This window comes from Schistocerca cancellata, chromosome 4 (assembly GCF_023864275.1).
Source record: "Schistocerca cancellata isolate TAMUIC-IGC-003103 chromosome 4, iqSchCanc2.1, whole genome shotgun sequence".
In the NCBI taxonomy this organism is placed as follows: Eukaryota; Metazoa; Arthropoda; class Insecta; order Orthoptera; family Acrididae; genus Schistocerca; species Schistocerca cancellata.
In genome coordinates, this window is record NC_064629.1 from 485,083,500 (window position 1) to 485,107,807 (window position 24,308).

At 43.3% G+C, this 24,308-nt stretch overlaps 1 protein-coding gene across 1 annotated transcript in view; it reads left to right on the forward strand.

The window, feature by feature from the left end:
- LOC126183219 (single-stranded DNA-binding protein 3-like) overlaps positions 1-24,308 on the forward strand; it is a 346,891-nt gene that overhangs the window by 121,995 nt on the left and 200,588 nt on the right. Inside the window, 1 exon segment of the mRNA XM_049925001.1 lies at positions 3,372-3,456. Within this exon segment, the coding sequence (XP_049780958.1) occupies positions 3,372-3,456 (85 nt within the window).

The window sequence follows — 24,308 nt, forward strand, 5'->3', positions numbered from 1 at the left end:
CTTTTTATAGTTGATAATGATTTTCTTCTACCAACACATTGGTGCGACCAGTATTAAACTGCTTTCCTCTGACGCCGTAGCGTAGTGAAAATAATTCAACGAATTGACTTCTTCCAGGGATGAACGACAACTGGACAACTGACCAATACGAGGGTTGGAACTTTAATAGTGGCAACTGTTTATTTACAGCTCGTACGAAATAGATACGTGTTTCAAAGTTTTACTGGCCTTCAAAGTAGTCACCAGCGTTGTGTATAACCCGTTTCAGAGATGTGGAAGTTGTAAGATACTCTTAGCAGTGCCAGTTGTGTTGACAGTTCGAGCGGCGCGGTCTATTGCCCGACGAATTTGTAGCAGTTCTGAAGCGAATGCCGTGAAGTGTTTCCTTCAGTTTAGAAATCGAGTTGAACTCACGAGGGCTTCAGTCAGAGGAGTGCAGTAGGTGGTATAGCACTTAGCAGCCCCATCAATCAAACAAATCAGTGACAGCTTGCACTGTACGTGCTTAAACATTGCCCTGCAAAATGGTGGGGTCTTACAGAAAGTGTTACTTAGTACATGGGAAAGAGGAATTGTAGTTACATCTGATGTATGTAAATGTACACAGAGAGTTGGGTTTTGTTACAATGGGCTCGTTAAGGCCTGGGTTAAACTATCTAATTAGCCATGCAGTGTAAGGTTTTCCATGATTTCTCTGAACCTCAGGAATCAATGCCCGGATGGTTTCATTTTCCAAAAGGATTGCCATTTTCATTACTAATCCTCGCTCAGTCCGAGTTTGTGATGCGTTTGCAATGATGTAGTCGACATTAGGCTTTAATCTACTTTGTACGCAAAGACGTAGCGTGCTTCCGTACTCGTCTTGTAACCCGAGAAAGACGGTCGCTACGTCGTTGTACCTAGTGTTACAGAATGTTTGGACTGACGGCTGCAATCTAAAAATCTGCTCATGGTGAAATGCACCTGGTGATCAGTTTACTATGGGGGAAATATAGAAGCTCGCATTTACTCAGCCTCGAATTTTCGCAGTTTATGGAGAGAAAATTTTGAGTGACAGTGATGCTGATTCTGTGGGACAGGTGAATTAACGTGCGCGGATCCAGCAAGGAATCGGTGGCCTTTAGAAGCCTTACATGAACTGGTGCGAAAGTGGAGAGATACACTTACATAATTTTTTAATTTGTGAATCGTCTATTAACTCTTCAGGGTTCCGGAGCATTTGTGTAGGACGGGCAACTCGGACTGGCGGACGAGGATTTTCATCCAAATAAGAGATCATAACAATTGCGCCAAGTCGCTCGCTAGTTACGTTGATGGGTGTGCAAAGAATTATGTTCTAGCGGCATTAGGAAAATTAGGTGCTCCTGAGAATTAATCAGGTGTTGTAGATTAGTAGGCAGATTTTAAAGTGTGTGTTCATGTATTGTAGGCAGTAAGGCATTTATGATTCGTAGGCCTATAATACGGCTATACTCCTGTATCGTTATAAAGTAGTTCTTCTGTAGTAACGAGTACCCATGTAAAAGGATCTTCCTTAGCCACGTCCAGATAATTCTTACTGCCACATAAATAACAAATATGACAAGGTGACAAGGACTGCGCCATTGAGAAACGTTAAAATCCTTTCCATTAAAGGTCAGGGCAGGAACTCAGTCCTTAGATAGTTCCAGGTGTAATGCTTTCCATATTTCTCGAAATGAATACTGCTCGACTACAATTGATACTTCAGTTTTACTAAATACTTCTCAACTATTGTAGTCAGAAATTTCGCGTTTACTTTTGTTGTACGATATTAACTCGAAACTGCGGTACACGACATGATGAGGTTTGGTGACAGTTGGAATACTCTAAGGAAACTATCCAGGCTGGCCAACGAGATGGGTGACGCAACGCATTGAGATACATTGTTATCAGAATTAAGGAACTTCAGAAGCAAGGCACCACCTGCTGTACTCAATATCAATTAAATATCAGACGGTATGTCTTGAGTATTATACGTATAATTTCAGAGCGTTATCGACCTTATTCATAAGGCGTATTGTGAAAAGTAATGGCCGTATAACACTGTACTGGGACGCGCCGGAAGTAACTTTTACGTCTGAAGACTTGTGGCCGTTGAGAATAATAAGCTGTGTTCTGTCAGGTAGAAACTCTTCAGTCCAGTCACACAGTTGTTCTGATACTCCTCATCCTAGTATTTTGTTTGTTAGGCGGCAGTACGGGACTGTATCGAATGCCTTCCGGAAGCCAAGGAACACGGCAGCTGCCTAGGAGAGTCTGTTCATTGATTTCTGGGTCTCGTGGACGAACAGAGCTGGATTTCACTTGATCATTGTTTTCGGAACCCATGTTGATTCGTACATATCAGGTTTTTGGTTTCCAGAAATGTCATACACAAGTAGCTTCAGACAGGTTTTGGTGCTTCACTTATTTGTAAACTCACAATTAGTTCTTCATTAGTTAATCTATCATATTCTTGCTGTTCTTAATTCACAATTAGGATGAAAGACGCCTTCACACTTGGATGTACTTACTAGGTTCCACGGGAATACCAGTTGTTTACAAACTAGCTAACGAAGAAGTAAATCAACGATATACTGTTCTAGTGCCGTTGTTTGATTTAAATATAAACTTCATATTTGCTTGCCTCAAGCAGTATTTTGTGACCACACGTTTTCTTATTAAGATAGCGGAAGTCAAAGAACGATTTCATTCATTTTATATTTCTCGTGTATGATGTCGAATCAATTTCAGCAATTAACAGTATGGTGAGATCGCATGCTATGTTTCTCTAATTTCCCTCACTAGTATGTTGTCTTAGTTTCTTCTGTTTCCCGTGAAGGGCTTTAAAGTTCGATTTTCCTGACAGAGAATTTTGGACTTCGTCAATTTGAACTTTATAGAGTTCTAGGTCATGCATCACTCGTTCGTGTGATTGAAGCATATTACGATAAACCTAGTGGAATTTTGATCTGTTGCTGTTTTGTAGGTCATGGTTTTGCTGGTCGATGCCTCGCGAAGCAAATTTGGATAGTTTCTCCCACTAAAGGAACGAGAATGAATTCCTTGTGACATTCCTTTAAAAAAATTGAAAGAAAAAAAAGCCATCTCGACACTCATTCGCAACCGTTGAGGAAAATACCAGTATTTTACCAGGTAGCCAGGAGTGGGAATCGAATAAATTTCATATTTCCCCTCGGGTTCATTGTCTCTCGTATTCCATTTCGTTTACATGAGGTCTGTTGGTATCTTCAACAGAATTATTACAGACATCTTCCCTCATAATAAAAACTAAATTTGAGTAATTCGGTCTACTCATACTCATACTGATGTATGGAATGATGATTCTGAAATGTTTCTATTTGTTACAGTGTATTTTGGGATCTGTATTGTGCGGCGCCAGAACGGAGGGATACTTGCGAGCATTCCAGCGAAGCGAAGGCGTTCCATGACTATGTAAGTATTCCTTTGTAGTAAATATAAGAATTTTTTTGTGGTACGTTCCTATGGGACCAAACTGCTGAGGTCACCGGTCCCAAGGCTTACACACTACTTATTCTAACTTAAACTAAGTTGCGCTAAGGACAACAAACACACACACACACACACACACACACACACACACACACACACACACACACACACACACACGAGGGAGTACTCGAACCTCCGATTTGGGGAGCCGCGCGAAAATCGTGGCGAGGCGCCTCAGACTGCTCGACTAATATGAGAATAACTTGCATTCATTTCTATAAGTATGTATGTTAAGAAGTTGCTGCTCAAAGCGGCAATAGGTTCTTCTAGGGCTCATTTTGCTTTCGATGTAATTATCTTCTTTTTCTTGTACCGTAGCCCCGCATTGGCGTAGGGTCTGTATGGTTATTAACGAATTTGGCATGATTCATTTAAAGAATGGCCGGATGCCCTTCCTGTCGCCACACCGTTACCTCCGGGACGGAATGTGTATACTCAGTGTGTGCCTGTAGCGTCATTCATGTGAAAGTGAAAGTTAGTTTTGTAGATCGTTTACGAATCCTGCAACTGAGGCGGGACTTGGCTACCAGCTGATATTCACCTAGTTGGATGTGGGGAAATTGTGTAACAACATCATCTACGCTGGCTGGCACACAACCCTCAGCGTTAATTCGCCTGCCAGATTCGTCCAGGAAGCGGCACTTCTAACACACACGACTTTCTGGCCGGGTTTTTAGATTTTATTATTCTGAAACTAATATTTCCTATCTGTAGCTTCAATTTTTAGCTTGCTTCGTCGGAACAGATTCTTCGTGGCAATGCAGAGAATAACAGAATAAATGTTTGGTTTTAATTGTCTTTGAATTTCTTACATATCGTGTCGGCGTGTGAATGGTACCACGTAGTTTCTTGACACAAAACTAGAATAATTTTTACAGTCTTCCGAAATAAAATCACACCTAATCACTTGTTCCATGTTATTCTTCGAACGTTTATTCTTCAGGTACTCATCTGGATTTTGTTACCACACTCGCATGTACAGTGAGGTGGCGCAGACGTTAGCACGCTGGTCTCGCATTCTTGAGAACGGCTGGCCAGATTTAGGTTTTTCGTTCTTCCCTGAAGTCATTTAAAGCAAACGTCCTTCTCCTAATCGAATGTGTACTCGGTATCTAAGACATCTTCGTCGACATGACGTAAACTTGAAAGTTCCTTCGTCTTGTATGCGTAATATTATGCAAAGGAAACCAGTGTAGTTGCTTCTCTCGTGGTACGTTTTTCGGGAGAGACCCAATGTGTTAAACAACTTGCATTGTAATTACAAAATTGCCCTCACTCCACATGAGATAGGCTTCAAAGTGAATATAAACTGCCACCAAGTTATATCAGTCTGTATACTTCTCCTATAAATTTTTATACACAGGGATATTCGTAAGTGCGATGTGCCTCAGCTTTGAAACTTAAACATATTGTGGAAGATGCTTTTCAGGTTATCATACGAGCGGATCTTATTTATGAAATCGCTTAACGTAGGGGTTCTGTGATTTGTTGGGTTTAAATCTGTTTACGCCACTATACATTCTGACGATGTAGCTGCGACGTAATGACAGTAGTGACATGGCTTAATAGTATTTGAAACATAGTGACTGTTTCCGTAGTACACACTTACGTGAAGCATCAATAACATCATGCTTAACAGCGCGTGAATTCCACATTTCTGTTACTCCCAAGCACAGATTCTTAAAAATAAGAATGATGTCGAATTAAAATTGCGATACTTGTACGTATTCTACCTTAAATGAGTATTCGTTGCTCCAAAGAATCAGAGAGGAATGAACCTAGCTTTTTAATCTAAAATTCAGTGCAACAAGGATATTATTAGTGATGGACTTTTGTTAACGAAACACTTACTGTAAATGACTCCAATATTTGAGTGGCGGAAATGAAACTGATTGAGCAGAAAGACGAAGATCAGTGATGTAAGACACGTTACTCATATTCGAAACAAGCTAGATTCAAATGCCCTCCGGTTATATTTTCCCTGGTTTTCTCAAATAATTTCAGGAAAATTCTGGCATGGTTCCTCAAACCCATCCTTACACTACCAGAGATTGAGCGGCCAGCCAAAAATTCAACTGGCCGGCCGGAGTGGCCGAGCGGTTCTAGGCACTACAGTCTGTAACCGTACGACCGCTGCGGTCGCAAGTTCGCATCCTGCTTCGGGCATGGACGTGTGTGATGTCCTTAGGTTTAAGTAGTTCTAAGTTCTAGAGGAGTGATGACCTCAGAAGTTAACTCCCATAGTGCTCAGAGCCATTTGAACCAAAAATTCAATTCAGTGAACTTTTATAATCTGAGGATAATCAGTCCGTCAGTACCTTCTGGCCTGGAACTGAATCAATATATGCAATCGTTACGTATGAGGCAGGAGAACGTGCCGTTGGCTTCCGCTGATTTTTATTCATTGAGTCCGTCCGGAAGAATAGAAAGAGCTTCTCTCCAGTTCAAAGATGTCGCATCTTCCCGGGTATTTTCCTTGCGATTGTTGCAAGTGATGTAATAGAGGGGAGAGCAGAGTATTTTTGTATTCTCTGCATTTAGTTCTTGACGCTTCCCATAGAAAATTGTTCCTAACCTCCCTGATACAGGCGTGTGAGATAAATTTGTCCAGATCATGTTTCCCTACTCTGACTTAGCTCAGATCCTTGACCTTCTCCGGGAAAAGGGCAACGAGCGGTCACACTCAGATTTGTAAGTATAATCTACACTCAAACGCCAAAGAAACGGGTATGGGCATGCGTATTCAAATACAGAGATACGGAAACAGACAGAACACAGCGCTGCGGTCGGCAACGCCTATAGAAGAAAAGTGTCTGGCACAGTTGTTAGATCGGTTACTGCTGCTACAATGGCAGGTTATCAAGATTTAAGTGAGTTTGAACGTGCTACCACAGTCGGCGCGCGAGCGATGAAGTGAGTTACTTTCCATTATGACCAGTTTAAGAGAGCACGTGAATATCAGGAATGTGGTAAAACATTAAATCTCCGACATCGCTTCGGCCGGAAAAAGAGCCTGCAAGAACGGAACCAACGACGACTAAAGAGAATCGTTCAACGTGACAGAAGTGCAACCCTTTCGCAAATTGCCGCAGATTTCAATCCTGGGCCATCAGCAAGTGTCAGCGAGCGAACCATTCAACGAAACATCATCGTTATGGGCTTTCGGACCAGAAGGCCCACTCGTGTACCATTGATGACATCACGACACAACTTTAAGCCTCGCCTGGGCCCGTCAACACCGACATTGGACTGTTGACGACTGGAAACATGTTACCTGGTCGGACGAGTCTTGTTTCAAATGGTATCGAGCGGATGGACATGTACGGGTATGGAGACAACCTCATGAATCCATGGACCCTGCATGTCAGCAGGGGACTGTTCAAGCTGGTGGAGGCTCTGTAATTGTGTGTGTGTGGGGGGGGGGGGGGAGGGAACTTGGCTTAACCTCACAATAACACATTGTTTTTAATAGCCACGGAAAAATTTGTGTATACCACTTCGACCTATTTGTTTTTTCCAATATTAATTAGAAAAACGAGTGGCCTGTAGACGTGGACGAACTGACGGACAGACGATTACCGTTCAACTTGGTTTTGATCGCCAAGGACATAAGTTGCAGCACTAACTCATATGCGGGAAAAGTGCTGGAAAGAATCGACCTTGACCATATCGGGTGAAATATCTCGGCGTTCGCCTCGAGAGATACATGAAATCAAGGAAAACCTGAATCATACTGATAGCGCGGAGATATGAACCTCGTTTGGTGAGAGACAAGGAACTGTGTACTTCGCTGCAAAATGTTTGCCGTCGGACTTACAGAAACACGCGGCGTAACTAATCTTTCCGTTGTGACTGTGATAACGGAATGACCTGCTTTGCTGCAGATTGCGCAATCATATCCTATAGTTGCGCACAACAGGCAAGTCCTCTGTAACGAAATGTGTTGGCGTCTTGTAAGTGCTACTAATCTAGAACAGCGATTCTCAGTCTGTGGGGGAGGGTGGGGTCCTTAGTGATTAGGGGAGGGGTGGGGTGGGCGGCGTGATAACACTGAATGGGTGCGCTAGCTAAAGAAAAAATATATTCTGGCACAACAAAAACCAAAATTCACGTTTACACTGATATAATGCGTTTGAAAATGGGACTGCAGCAGTACTACAAACTGCGTTTAATAATTTACGATTCAGTATTAAATTAAAAACAAGTTTTTAATTAATAACAACTTCCTTGGCCCTGGCTTGCAGAGTAAAGTTTTTCGAAGAAGGGTTTAATATTAGAAATAGACGCACTGACTTCTTTTCTATGTTTATCTGAGATTTATATTTGGTCTCCAAAGCAGTCAACGCAGAAAATTTGGTTTTGCGAAAGACAGGATGTTGAAAATGGTAATAGCATGCTAAACGCTCTTGTTTTTACTACAGGAAACTCTTCATCCACCCCTGCCAAGAATTCAAAGAGCAGTTTATTACTAAACTGTCTTTTGGTTTCGCCACTTGGCGTGATGTCTTCATAGACTACTGCTTACGCAGTTAAGAGACCTTTCGGGAGTATTTTTGTCCGCTACCTGTCAGACAGGTAGCGATAGATGGCCACAGATTCTGGTTTTGTCAATGTAGCCGATCGGTGTTGCGAAACAGCAAAAATTTTACTTATTTTTGGTAATTTGTAAGGTTTGTAACTTTCTACATTCAGCGTCGTATGTATATAGCTATCGTACGAGGAAAAGGGGTGTGGCGCCGGCCGATGTGGCCGAGCGGTTCTAGGCGATTCAGTCTGGAACCGCGCGACCGCTACGGTCGCAGGTTCGAATCCTGCTTCGGGCATGGATGTGTGTGATGTCCTTAGGTTAGTTAGGTTTAAGTAGTTCTAAGCTCTAGGGGACTGATTACCTCAGATGTTAAGTCCCATAGTGCTCAGAGCCATTTGAACCAAAAAGGGGTGTGGGGGTGCGATGAAAATTATGACTGAAAAGTGGGACGCGAATACTAAAGCCTGAAAAACACTGGTCTATACCACATATTCTCTAAAATTCACAATGCAACAAAGAAATGACTTGGAATTCAAAGTTGGGACACAATTTCGGTTAATTAGCGTTGGCGCATCTGGTCAAAGATAACAAAAGAAAAAATTTTACGCATTTTATTTGAAGCGTTTGTGAAAAATGTTTCCACAACTAGAATATCGATCATACACTGCCTAACCAAGAAAAATGTGAAGCACCGATAGAACATGGTCGGATGTCAATGGCATTTCGTACATGTACACACCATGGGCGAGTGTGTAAATGATTCAACAGTTGCTATTTTCTGTGACAGGTAGAACGACCACCAGAGTGCGTTAATTTTCTTCGCGTTTGGTGTTTTCTGTTCGTGTTTGGTGTTTTTTTTTCTTTCGCGTTTTTTCCGTCTGATGCTGTTAGCAGGCCTGGTAGTCGATATAAGGGGCGCGAACAGTGTCAGGTATTAAGTGATCACTGTGAAGTGTGCGGAGATGTCACTGTAGTTTAGTGAGACAGCATTATCAGCACCTGCCATAGGTGAGCTCTGCAACATCCATGTACTAATTTTTATTTACATGACAAACCCTATTTTCAGGGCTATATTTTAATTTGGACTACTGGATCTATGCAGATATTTGTAAAAACGAAGTTGATACATCATTCCATATTAATGTAATACTGCCGCCTTCTGAAGAAGACAGATTTAAATCTGTCGAAACCTAGGTAAAGATTACTTTATCCATTGCAACTGGTCGGCTGTTTTTAGTCTTATAAAAATGTTTATTATTAGTGAACAGCCTATGGCGAAATGATACCCTGCTTCAGTGGATAATTTTCTTACTGTTTGTCAATAATGATATTCTGAGTTTTCAGTATGTCCTATTTAGTTTATTAATATGGTGTTGGGAACCTAAGTGTTCATTTAGGACGAATCTTTTACGTGGACGAGAGCGTTTTTCGACTGAAACATGTATTTTCACATGAAGAGATTCTTAGGTCGTGACACATATCGCTTATGCTCGTCATCTGTCATTTTGCAGTGCGGAGTGGCTGTGTAGTTTGAGGCGCCTAGTCGCGGATTGCGCGGCCCTTCCCGCCGGAGGCCCAAGTCCTCAAATGGCTCTGAGCACTATGGGACTTAACATCAGTGGTGATCAGTCCCCTAGAACTTAGAACTACCTAAACCTAACTAACCTAAGGACATCACACACATCCATGCCCGAGGCAGGATTCGAACCGGCGACCGGAGCGGTCACGCGGTTCCAGACTGAAGCGCCTTTAACCGCACGGCCACACCGGCCGGCCCCAAGTCCTCCCTCGGGCATATATATATATATATATATATATATATATATATATATATATATATATATATAGTGTGTGTGTGTGTGTGTGGTTTTTAGCATACGTTAGTTCAGGTTAGTGTAAGTAGTGTGTAAGTCTAGGGACCGATGACCTCAGCAGTTTGGTCCCTTAGGAATTCACAACCATTTGAACAATTTTTACTGTCATTTTTGTTCTTCTTCGTCGTCTTGTAGATTGTTTGTATAGGAACTGCACAGATAATAACAGGAAGCTGCATCATTGCAGATACGCGAACCAGGATATTTCATTTCAAGATTCCTTTTGAAAGACTCAAACATCATCTAAGCTTTTCGTCCAAACTCTGCATCTGCATCCATACTACGTAAACCTTCTTGGAGCACATGGCGGAGGGTACTTCCGAGTGTACCGCGTATTGGGGTTTCTTCGTGTTCCATTCACGTATGGAGCGTGGAAAGCATGTCTGTGTAAAAGCTTCTGTACGCGCTGTAATTAGTCTAATTAGTCTAACCTTATTTACATGCTCACCAAGGGAGCGATACATTGGGAGCTGTAGCGTATTCCTAGATTCCTCACATGATACTTGTTTTTGAAACCTAGTCAGATTTGTCGTAATTTCCGTGAGCTCTCCCATGAGTCAAACAATTTCGTAATTTTTCCTGCTACGCCTTTCTTGTATACGTTACATATCCCCCGTTTGTCTGATTTGTTATGGATCCCACACGCTTCAGAAATGTTCCAGGATAGGTCTCACGAATTTTTTGTAAGCAGTCTGTGGTCTAACCAAAATTCCCCAGTAAACCCACCAATAACCGAAGATTGTCACCTACTTTATCTGCTATCGAGCATATGTCATTTCTTTCCAAATCCCTATAGGTGGTATATGGTTACATACGTAGTTTTTCAATCGACTGACTCCAGTTGTAACTGATCGGTAATGTTCTCGTATAGTAGTAAGTTCTTACGTTTTGTTGAGTGCACAGTTTTGCGTGCTACACATACATCCATACCCTGCAAGCCAGTGTATAGTGAATGGCGGAGGAGGTGGCACGATATTATCGACTTTATTCCCTCTTCCATTCGCATACTGAATGAGGGTGGAGAGGGGGATGATGTGTCTGTATTGCATGTGTATGCCGTGTAATCCCTTTTAACCTTGTTCTCGTCATCCCCACGCGAAATACACGTTGGTGGCAGCATATTGGTAGCACAGTCTTCATCGACTATACATTCTTTAAATATACCCTTCAGGGTTTCGCGAGAACTATTTCGTCTTTGTTCCAAGGATTCCCAATTAAGCTCCTCGAACATACCGATTACACTTTGGTATTGGCTATACCGTCCTGTTACGGTCGTAGCAGCAAGTCTCTGAATTCCTTCTATGTGTGCTGTCATGCCACTTCATAAGACTACAAACACTGAAGCATTATTCTAGAATTGGTCGCACTAGCGTATGTCATTTTCTTTACAGATATTCACAGTTACCCAGAATAATTTCAACAAATCTAAGTCTTCCATTCGCTTTCAGTAATACTGTTTTTACGTGATAGTTCAATTGCATATCGCTTCTTAGTTCTACGCCTAAATACTACGATATGACGTGCTCAAGATGTAACTAAATATACGCTTCTTTCTCTTTCTAGTGGGAATCATCTTACATCTATCCACGTGTAAACACTGTTGTCATTGATTACACTAAATGAAAAATTTGTCCAAGTCCTGCTGTTCTGTATCTGAACGTTCAAAGAAAGTTAACTTTCTGTGCACCACTTTGAAACTTTATCAAGATACTGCAAGTCGAACACGACAGCCTCAATAAATAAAGGGACGCAATCGTTTCCACAAATGCCGTTTATTTAGAATTTTGTTTTATTCTCACGGCCGATAAAGTTAATATGCAAGTAATATTCCTAACAAGTGTTGCTGTCAGGAGTATTGACAACTTGGCTAAACTTAGCGTGAGATTTGATTGCTAACTTGTTCACAAAACATGGAAAACTATTTTCAAAAATGTGTGTGAAATCTTATGGGACTTAACAGCTAAGGTCATCAGTGCCTAAGCTTACACACTACTTAACCTAAATTACCCTAAGGACAAACACACACACACCCATGCCAGAGGGAGGACTCGAACCTCCGCCGGGACCAGCCGCATAGTCCATGACTGCAGCGCCTGAGACCGCTCGTCAAATCCCGCGCGGCAAACTATTTTCATTTTTATAGAAACGTCACTGGTTTTCTTATTCTTCTATTGATGGTACTGTTTCTGCCATTCTGAACGAGAGACTGAAGACAGTTGGACTATACCCATTGTGATGAAATACTTCATAGTATTTTGAATAGATACAGCCAAATGTTTCGAATTTTTACATTATTCAGTGGCCAATCGGTACTAAAAACAGTTGCAGCGTATCATTCGTCGTACTCGGAAGTCAAAAAGTATCTCTTCTAAACCTAATGCTTCCAGGGCTAGTGGTTTAGCATTTTGATAATAGTTGTGTTCTGGTTGCTACGTTCACTTTTGTGGGCTACAGATGGGGAAGCTGTACTATCTAAACAATGCAGTGTGTATGCTCGTAACGGGGGCTGTCGTTGAATAAACCACTCTGAAAGAAGAGGGGAGCCTAAATGAATAAGAAATGAACGGTATAGTGTGGAAGAGAGAGAGAGAGAGAGAGAGAGAGAGAGAGAAGAGAGATGGATGCTGGGTAGTGAATGTGCCAGTGTTGGAAGAGGGGGAGGAGGAGGAGAAGGAAGAGTTGTTTCGGCGGGTCGGCGGCCGTGAGCGGAGGGGTACCATGATATCCTCGGACTTGGAGACTGGTGGGGAGCCTTGCGAGGTTGCCGCGTCGGCAGCAACGAACGCCATGACATTCGCGAGACATGCGCTCTTACGCTCCGTTGGCCGGCTTAGACTTCGCCGAGTCTATGGCTTTCCGCCCGGCTTTTACCGTATGGTAATCACCATTTTCTGTGTCGACGAGCATGAATGTCGCATACCGAATACAATAATGTTCGGTATTTCAGTAGTAAAACAAAAAATCCATTATGAAATGAGACGTTAATTACTTACCGAAGCCAAGGACTAATTGTTCACGTGCATTGTGTTTGGTTTAGTCTTTCTGACATTGATGTCAGGAACATGAAAACTAAATGGTGGTATAGTTACGTAGAAGAGGAATAAGAGTAAATAGCAAAAATCTCCGCTGCTATTAAAGACGATAACTGATAGGCCTAGTGCCACAGGGAGCAATCCCACACGTAACAAAACTTGAGAAAATAATAGTTTTATAGAAACAGTTTTTGTCAAAAATGTTACACTAATACATAATTTCTTGAGTAAGTCATCCACATGATGTAGATAACCAGAAAATACAGGAAACTGAAAATTACTTATTTTTTGTCTACAGAAGCTTGATTTTTAAGTAAGCGAATCACTGTTTCAAATGGATAATTCCACATTAAATACATTAAAGCATTTCAGAAGTTTTTAAAAGACATAATACGTTAAATATTAAATTTCTTCGGCATATAAATTGTAATCTGCCCTATTATGTGCTGTAGACGCATGTTAACATATTGCTGACGGATCCCGAGTTGCCTCATGTTTCGCGCGCCATCCGTTACGAACGGATCTCGAGATAACTGGTGTTTCCTAGACGCTGTCCGTAGACGCCATCTGCTGTGATACATTATGACTACTTCATCTATTTAGGTGTTTACACAAAAATTCAACGTATCAGACTTCAATATCATCATCTACATCCTGCTTATTTCACATTTTGATTTTATTTTGATATTTCAATAACTACTATTTTCGTCTTGCAGTCCCACCTACTCTATTCAGAAACCAGAAGCAAGTGAACGAATCTGGAATACTTCCTGAAGTTTTTGACGAAGCTTATTGAGGCGTTCGTACTGAGAATGAAGATTGAGAAAGTGTGAATAAATGTTTCATTGTACCGAGGACGATTCCAGTGAGAGTGACATTAGACCTATAAAAAAGCGTAAGGTAGCAGTGTTTCAAAGTGATTCCGATGATAACGGTGGAGTTGATTCTATTCTTGTGAATGATTTGTTTTGTCATGTTAACCCTTTACAACAGGCACCCGAGTTTCAGTGGGCCACAGTCTCGAATGTGTTTAAACTTACAATAAACTGGTAGGATGAATGATTTCCTGGTCTGTTAATCTCGTAAATGCAATGCAGCAATGACCCTTCCATCAAGAAACAATAATCGTATCTCAGCAGTCGCTGTACTGATACAAGAAAATAAAACTATAGCAGCTCTTCGATATTTTCATATTCTGTAGTAATTACACTCCTTACCTTTTTGCAGAGATGAATACACTAAACAGATTCAGAAGGATGTAGATTGCAGTAGGTACTGGGAGATGAAGAAGCTTGCACAGGATATAGTAGCATGGAGAGCTGCATCAAACCAGTCTCAGGACTGAAGACAATAAATACAACAACAACAACAACAACAACCTTCTTGCAACTCCATTGTCATATTTTTATAGAATAGTGATATTGATCCTTTCGGTTAAAATAAGCCGAGATCGCGATGATACTTATTATGACCGGTTCCAACTTTAAGTTAGTCATCTTCAGGATGTGAGCCCCTATAACTGGTGCTGTTGTTCTCGTGGTAGCTTAATCTTAACAGTTAACGGTCGTGCTACAACGAGAACAGCCGAGGAGTCGCCTGCACCAGCCATCGGGGGCTTATATGCTGAAGATGACCTTAAAGGTAAAGTCGAAGCCAGTTATAATAGATAAACATCATTGCGATATAGACTGTTATTTTAACCAAATTATAGCGCAAGATCGCTGTTCTCCTATGGACAGTGTTGTCTAAATGTATTATATTGATCTATTGCCTAGTTGGACTGAGTCCACAACCATTACGCTGCACATTTCGTGATTTCCGCAGTGGGGGAGAGAAATATTTTATCATCTTTGCAGTGTAGTGGGAAGATACAGACACAGTAGAAACACAGACGTCAAATGATGTATCCATGCCTCGACGGGCTCCCAGGACCGATTCCAAACTCCGTATGCCACAGTGTCTACACCCCCTCGTGCTCGCAGCTTTACCGAGATTTCTGCAACAGGGTTAATGAGACAAATGTGTTCAACGTTAGCAGTAACATCTTTTTTGCCCGTGTGTGCTGTAATATTTATTTTTACAGTGTTCGTTCCTTCAGACCAATAGGTATTGTTTCAAGACCAATTGCAGCTGATGTCAAAATTATTCGCAATTGTGACTAATACTTCATAAACTAACCTATCACTTTATATAGTACAAGCTAAGCCTCCTTTCTGAATGTACAGTTGAGTATAACTTTCATACATGGTTTTGTCTAATACAACGCTCGCACTGCTAGTTCGGTTGTGAGACGATGCTGTTATCCACGGCGATGACTGCAGTAGGGGCCCAGCTGCACTCCGCTCCGACGTAAGCAAGCATGCAGCAGCGGTGGCGTATGGAAATCTTGAGGGCGTGTGCACGCCGATGTCTCTCATTCATCTTTGGGTCTGGCAGCGACTATGCGTACTTGTGGTCGGTCGAGAGGTACCAACTTCGGCACGGGACCCCGTTCTTCGGACGACACCACAATTCCGTGGTGGTGGTGGTGGTGGTGGTGGTGGTCACGTACCTGCACGGTGGTAGCCACCTGACCACGCGCGAATCACACTACTGGTACCTAAGCTGGAAACTCCTCACGTATGCAAGGAGTAAGAGTATGTGACCCCCCCCCTTTTTATGTAGATCTCCTCCACGCCCATACCAACGTGGTGACTATTACAAAAGTTCTGCCTCCACGCCCATACCAACGTGGTGACTATTACAAAAGTTCTGTCGTCACTTCCGTGTTGTTAGTTTCAGTTCAGGAGATGTCACGAAGTGGGCCGTGATGTGCGTGCGTCTGGGTTGGGTTACCCACTAACACAGGCCCATATAGGACATAGAAGTGGTCGAAAAGCGAACGAAGGGTCGCGAGTTGAAAGGTAGAAGGGAAAAAGGTGCCAAGGCAAGCACCAAGGGGAAAGAACATCTGCTATGGTCAGGACGGGCAGTAAGAGCAGTAGCGGCTTTCCTGATATATGCGACACAGCAAGCAAGGGTAAGGGTGTGGTTAGTGTTTGGGTATCGTGCAGTGCTTGGTAACATTGTCGCTTTGTTTGTGCTCAGTGTGCAACACGGCTTCTCTGCGTTGCGGGATGGTCTGCTGGGTACACTCAGCTGGAGTTGCCAGTTATTATTGATGTACTGGAGGGATTCGCTAGTATTTGCTTTGTCTGTGTGCTTATATTAATCGTAGATGGTTAACTATCCATAGCAAAGAGTGTTCTTGGGTGGTTGTGTGTCCACTTGGCAACGAATTACTGACCAGGTAGCCGTGATGCTTGTTGGGAGAGCCTCCATTCGGAGTGGGTGGGACCATGGCGGATGACTAACATAAAAGCCGATTAAACTTTCTTCCGCTGGTGACCGCACGGACCCTGCAGTTTCCTTTCCTGGCTACGCCGTAGTAGGAACTTAAGCCTAAGAGACAAGAAAAGACATACTCCCCCCCCCCCCCCGCCCTCACCACACACACACACACACACACACACACACACACACACACACACATACACACACACACACACACACACACACACACACACAATTAGTTTGTTCTACGATCGACGGGGATTCCTTTTTATCCACAAAGCCATGATTCTTGGTTGAACATATTGAGGACAGGTTTGGGGAAGTAGCAGCGATTTCGAAGATGGAATGTGGTTCATTTGTGATTAGAACGGCATCCCCAGCCCAGACAAGAATGATGCTCGCCTGTGACAAATTGAGTGACCCTCCAGTAAATATCACCCCTCATAACGGTCTCAGGGTATCATCTTGCACAGCGACCTTTTTATACAGACCGATGACGAATTACGTACGAATTTGTGCATTTTGTGCGTCATGTCCAACGGGGAAGGGAATCGAGTTTCTGTCATGAACCATGGCAAGAGGCACAAAAAATGGTTCAAATGGCTTTGAGCACTATGCGACTTAACTTCTGAGGTCATCAGTCGCCTAGAACTTAGAACCAATTAAACCTCACTAACCTAAGGACATCACACACATCCATGCCCGAGGCAGGATTCGAACCTGCGACCGTAGCGGTCGCTCGGCTCCAGACTGCAGCGCCTAGAACGGCACGGCCACTCCGGCCGGCCAAGAGGCACACTTCTATGGTCTCTGTTCATCGTGACAGTCTTTTGACCCAAATCCTGACTGAAATTTCTTGTAGCCCAGTGTTGTCTTCCACTGCGTGTAATCCCGTTACAATCGCTGTTCGAACCTCTGCCCGGTGGTAATACACCTTCAATGAACCACACTTCTCTTGCAGTAGGACATTTGCTATGTCCCACGGCACAAAGACGCATTTTTATTACTGTCTGACATCGAACTTCCGCCCAACGTCACACGATGTGAACTACACACGTGTTGTGCTGTACAAGGTCCGTACCCTAGTCTACGTTTGTTTAACACTTGGCCCTCGATCCACTTTTGTTCACACTGTTGCATAACCGCCGCGACGTGAAGGAATTTCGGCATACAGTGTTTCAGTTACCGTCCCGAAAGCGCGCTGCTGACGGCACAGCCAACATACAGAACGCGCTAAACGTTGCGTCAGTGTGCGGAAAGTCTCTCGTAACAAATCTTCGGCGCAGGAACTCCAACTAACGCTGCTGCATTCCTTCGCCGCCAGCCAGCCAGCCAGCCAGCCAGTCACCGGAGCGGTATTTATGCTCACCGTTGGAGGGAGGCACCAGGCAGAAGTTCGAGCCAGTGGCCGCCGTGCTGCCGGAACACTTCAACATCGGCTGGACAGCCGTCGTCGTAGTCGTCAGGCCGCCAGTTGTACTTCTAGATCCTGTGTCTGGGTCGCCGCGCTGCCATGCCTCTGTTTTGCGACCTCCGCCGCTGCGTGGGCCGTGACCGCCAGTTGCCGACTCAGCTCCTAGTCCGTCAGCACAACACAGTCACCACGCACCGGTCAGGCAACGCGCCATAGCGCAGTGTCGCCCCACCGTCGGCCGCGAGACACACGCCTGGCCGGCCGGAGTGGCCGACCGGTTCTAGGCGCTTCAGTCTGGAACCGCGCGAACGCTACGGTCGCAGGTTCGAATCTTGCCTCGGGTATGGACGTGTGTGATGTTCAAATGGTTCAAATGGCTCTGAGCACTATGGGACTTAACTTGTGGGACTATCCCCTAGAACTTAGAACTACTTAAACCTAACTAACCTAAGGACACCACACACATCGATGTCCGAGGCAGGATTCGAACCTGCGACCGCAGCGGTCGTGCGATTCCAGACTGAAGCGCCTAGAACTGCTCGCCCCCCCCCCCCCCCCCCGCCCCCGGCCGGCCGTGTGTGATGTCCTTAGGTTAGTTGGGTTTAAGTAGTTCTAAGTCTAGGAGACTGATGACCTCAGATGTTAAGTCCCATAGTGCGTACAGCCATTTGAACCATTTTTGAACACACGCCTGGCCACAGCCGCAAAACATCGACCTGCTACCGGACGAGAGTGCGCACCTGTAACCGCTGTAACTTGTTGGAGTAATGGAGTGTTGAGTTAGACGCCGTCTGTCTTTCTGGTACCACCTTGTCCTCACGCCGGCCTCCTATTGACCTTGACAACCCTTCGAACCCACAATGCCCAAGCGGGAGAGCCTCCACCGCCGGGACCAGTGGAAGAAGGCTCTTCCACCCTTTCTGTAGCTGTCATTGCACCGCCTACCCCCCTCCGACACCTTACAAAGGCGCCTGAAGTTGCTACTAACTTAAACACACCAAGTGATTAAGCTTATTTACGTAAAGAATAACAGCTAGCAGAATTTTTTTAAAATTGGGGCGAAATGAACAATAGCCAAAACAAATTACTAACAAGGTGACCAAATCGCAATCTGATTTTTGTATTTTTTTTTTTTATATTTATGGTACGTGAAGTTCAGGACGCAAATATTAATCTCCCACAATAGTTCCATGCAACTCCCCTTCGTCAGTATGCTAAAGCAAGATCGATTTTTCTCGACAGGTCGCGAAACTGTGTGGTACTCTCGCCTGCGACGTGGGGGCTTCAGGTTCGATTCCCGGCCGATGCAAATTTTTAAACAGGGGTACATGTTCTAATAGCAATTCCGTGAAGTTTAAAATACTGTAAGATGGAAAAGAATCAATGGGCCTCGAGGCCGGTAATCACTGGTTTGAGTTTCGCTAATTTATTTTCGTTCAGTTCGAATACGAGTACCTAAGTCAAATATAAAATTCATCAAATATATGCTGACCGATATATAATTGCTATTTTTATGAAAATTGCACGTCTTATTATTTCTAATTAGAAGCCACGTAGAAAAATCCAGTTTTCGTTGCAAATATAAATTCTTAATTACTGTTTTTCTATACAAAAGATTAACTAAGAAAAGCCACACCACAAACTATTTTTTTTTCATCCTTATGTGTTTTACTCTTCAGGGAAATGTTCATAGAACATGCACCTTTGTTTAAAATTTTGCCAGTGCTGGAAATTGAACCCGCGCCACACGCATGGGAGGCGCAGGCGCTCTAGCGCACAACCACACGGCCTGTCGACAAACACACCTTGGTTTAGCATAGTAATGACGGTCAGAAAACTTAAAAGTCGATTTTATCGATAATTTCTGGAAGTAACTTAGAACCTCGTTTGCTGAGTGATATTTCAGTTCTGAACTTAACGTACCATATACATACGTAAAATTCCGACTGCCATGTGGTTCCCTCCCGTCGTGTTCCGTTTGCTGTAACTTACTGAGAACTGAGGAAGTTAAATATGGCCAGGGGTTGCGTATCAGCTGGAAGCTACCTGACAAGAGTGAAGGTAAACTTAAACTTTACCCTTCCTGATACAAGTGTACAAGCCATTATATATTCGCAGAAATACTCGATACCAGGAGCTTGTTTAGTAGGGTTTGAGTTGTAAAAGAAGATCACGGCCAGTTTGAACGTTAGTAAAGCCGTTAATTGTGCTTCCAGGAATCATGTGGTAGAGCCTTACATGGGAAAGACGAAGTTCTGTGATAGAGTTAGTTGCTGTCTCTGAAGCTCACTTTATCAGAAAGTCTAGACTCAAAAAGCCGTTTATGAAAAGAGCCCAGAAGTTAGGCACTGATAGTGCTTACAAACCAGCACGGTAATAAGCTACCCGGACAAAATACGTTGCCTGACAAAAAAAAAAAAAGTGAAGCATCCTGGAAGGTTTGAGGAAATTAAATGAAATGAAACTTCGCGGGTTGAGAGGACATGTGATTTTATTTCCGCGATTACAAAATAGAGCCAAATTTACAACGAAATTGGCAGTAGGAGTCCACTTAGCAGTATGACGCTGCAGTCCCTCTGTCCTGGATACATGCTCTCACTTGGTTGGAAGAATATTTTAAAGCTGTTGACGCCTCTCCTCAGGCACAACAGTTGCCACTGGTCCAATGCTCTATCGGTGACATATCTTGGGATTTTAGTGGCCACAGGAGTACTTCGACAACTTGCAGACAGTTCATAGACACACGCGCCGTGTTTGGACGAGCATTTTTCTGCTGCAAAAAGGGCATTGCGGTACAGGACAAGAGTAGTAAGTAACACATGAGGACGTAGGATGTTCGTGACGTACCGTTGTGTCGTCAAGAGCTCCCTCGGTCACTACCATCCGTGACCTGAAGACATACCTGACGGCTCCCCACGTCATCACACCTCTGTGCCTATACAAAACAATTGGAAGAGTGGGACTTCTCTTCATGTCACGTCAATACTCCCCGATGATTGGTCTTCCAGGGTAGTGCAGAACCGAGATTCATCGCTGAACGCAGTACAACGCCATTCCACAACAGTTCTTGTTTCTCGGTCACGGCACCATTCCAAACGCAGTCGTTTGTGTTGTGGTGTTGACGACAGCCTGTCTATGGGACGGTAATCCCATAGTTCGTCTGCTGCCAGTCTCTGACGAGTGGTGCGATACGACACAGAATGTTACAAGGAGTCCATTTCTTTCTCTCGGCTGGCGGGCGCAGATTAGGGATGGGGAAAAAAGACCAGTTAACATTGATACAGGTATTATATTTCTTGACAACCGCTATTTGTTTGGTCTCGGTTATAACGGGTTCTTCATTTTTTACTAATAACCTAGTAAAAAACCGGCACATCTATTTTCGACAGCAGCAATGCTAAAATTTTTGGTTTCTAAATGAAACTTATCTTTAAAAAACGGGTGAAGTTTATCCATAAAATTTCCATTGCTTAGAAATATAGGGTTTAATAGAAATTTGGAAAGACGACCGGCTGTATTTTGATAACGACGCCTACCGTTGGGCACTAGCAATAAACGCACGACGTACGAATCAGTATAGCATTGCAAAGACAATAATATACCCGTTGCCGTGTGACGTCCAGAAACAGGAAAGACAGATTCGGCGCTATATTTAGGCAGAATTTTTGCCATAAAGGCCGGACTACAAATTTTGACTAGAAATAGTCAGTGGGTATTTTCAGTCGTTTACTAATAATAAACTAGTTAATTTTTTGAGAGTTCAACCATAAACGTGCGTAAACTAAAAAACAATCGGTAAACATCCTTACAATTTGGCTATTATGATATCAACTAAGTGCTCAGTCTGCTTTATTGTTGCATTCTTCCTAAGATAAAACGAACTAAAAACTCTTCAGTAAGCAAAGTAAATAACTATACGTTCTTCTGGGACATAAAGTGAAAAGAATTCTATGACTTTTATTTCAGTTGCACTTACAAACGAATAATAATAAATAATAATATGTAGTTAAGTACCAAATTTCTCATTTGAACCCACTGTATCAAGAATATTGTTTTTCTTAGAAATCATATCGTGGAACCCTTGACAGGATCATTTTAAATTACACAACAACATTTTTGTGATTGTGTCGATTTTCAGTTTATAGCGTTCCTTTACTCATTGAGCGTTAATGAAACAGAATATTCATTCGACGTTGGCATTATTGTCTGGAATTTGCAATGTAATATTCTGCCAATGTCAATCATTCCGAATAAAATTCCTTCTTATGCGCTTCTGGACACTGGTAGGAGCGACGCGCGAGCGTGGCGTGGTGGGGAGGGTGGTCATCGGCCGATACGCACATTCTTCTCTGCCTCGCTCGTTCAGCGCCTAGCATGGTTGTGACATTGTGTGCTAGACTCGTTCCGTCACCTAAGTAAAACATAGCACACAGACATACGAATAGCACTGACTGGTGTCTATGTATCCTTGCAGTATATCTCCGTCTTCCTCCTCATACTTATCACTCGTGCTACGGGCCTTAGCTTCACGTTCTCTAGTTCATCGCTAAAAAGCCCAACAAAAGGATACCTCTCTGACCGGAAAAGGCCGTAAAGTAGGACTCCAGGCAACCCTAGTGGCGTGTCCTGGTAGATGGTACGCTTGTATGTGCTGCGTGCAAGACTTGCCCTAGCCAGGTAGTTTTCGCTGTCGTCCTCGAAAATCAGTTATATTGCAGAATGGTAGCATCCCTCGTTCGTGGAAGTGTTTTACGAAGTGCAGTAGCAAAGAAGTACAATGCTCCATTTGCTTTAAAAGAATAAAAACGGGAGTAGACACAACAGAATAGCGACATTATAGACGGAGAAGATATCCGCTATGTTCCTTAGAAGAGACTGTAAATCTGATTGACATAGCAATAATTATATTGAGATGCTATAAACTTGGGATAATAACTGAATCCTTAATTTTGTGGTTGCTTCAGGATGAAAAATTGATACAATTCAAATGTGACGATCCAGGGTAGTAACTAGCTTGACCTTTAGCTCTCGCTGTCTCCACATCCGTGATCTTCGCATTCTTTGCTAGAGACAATGAGAACGACTTCTGCCTCAGCCTCATATCGATCGTGATCTATCCTTCATCTTCATTAGAATTTCCACCGTTGTTCAAAGTCCACGTTTGTTACTAGAGTTAATATCAATAAAAAACAGAATCGGTTATTTTAGAGACTGGTTTTTTAACGATTTTAAGTCAGATTAAACTGGAGACGGAAAAAAAACCAGTGCAACCGAAAACCCATTGTTTCAGAGATAACCGCCATCCTTAGTGCAGGTGCGAAAGGGTTACGATGTGTTTGGTGCACAATACGGCGATCCCCCCAGGTGGTGGTCAGACGTGGTCGAGACGAATATTCCTGACCTCCGGTTCCCATGCAGTCCAACGTCAGGCCACTGTCACACCCGAATGCTCCACATATCTGGATATTGAACGGTTTGACCATTCGGGAAAAATGGCGACCCACAATGAGACCCCTTTCGAACTGTGCCACGTCCTGATAATGCTGTCTCTAACGAGAACGCGGCGTCTCAGTGTCTTCAAGTGATCAGTCGACATCTGCCAGTGTTCAAATCCCTTACGTACCCTACCAGGCCTGTAAAAACACTAAACACGGACAGCACTAATGCAGTCTGGTGGCTATTCTGTCTCGGAGAATTGCAATGCTAATCCATTTATATACCCACCCATGATGTGTACGTGTGCGAAGTTACATTGATATCGGGCTATGTATTCAGGGTTCTTCACTTTTTTTGTCAGGTAGTGTATTAGTAACCCCATTGAAAGAGCACATTGGTCGCTTTACAGAGCTGTTGACGGTGTACAGCTGGTGCCAGGCGGTCGTGGGACGATCCAGGCTTATGTGAAATCATAGCAGTGATGTGGGTACGTCGGTCAGTCGGTTGTAAGGAATCAGTGTAAGGCGCGTGCTCCACTATAACAACATAAGGTTCCTAGAACGCTGCTGATGACAACGTAGACACTTTACATCCTATTTCTCCCTGCGTGAGTCGCTTTATAAACTAAGTTTTCGATTCAGGCTGGATTTTAGGACTACTGTTGACCTCAGTGCTTCGGAAACAGATAAATATATCAAGAAAATTTTCAAGATCGTTAGAGATCGGAATCTCAGAAATATATCGTAAAAATTTGAGCCGTTTGCTGTGCGTAGTCGTCTCGGAATCCGCGGCACGGGTTTAGTACCCAAAAACTATGTTTTTCGAATTTTATGAGGCTCCGCCCATGAACTAAATGATGCCTCCATAAGCCCCTTAAGGCGCACTGTAGGCAGCATATATTGAAAAAAGAACCGACCGATTTGCTCCATTTGCATAAGCTAGAGGAAATGTGTAATATTCAAACTTTGGCCCTGTACTTTAGGATAGTAATAGTAAGTGATCATTCTGTTGGGTATATAAATGGTTCCTAGCCGAAGGGCTATAAAACTAAACCCTACCTTTCTATTGCCAATAAGAACCCGACGAATGAGCCCCGGAAAAATGCCATTTTTATGCCGGTGTTTCGGAACATACGTATTAGGTATCGCATGCTGTCC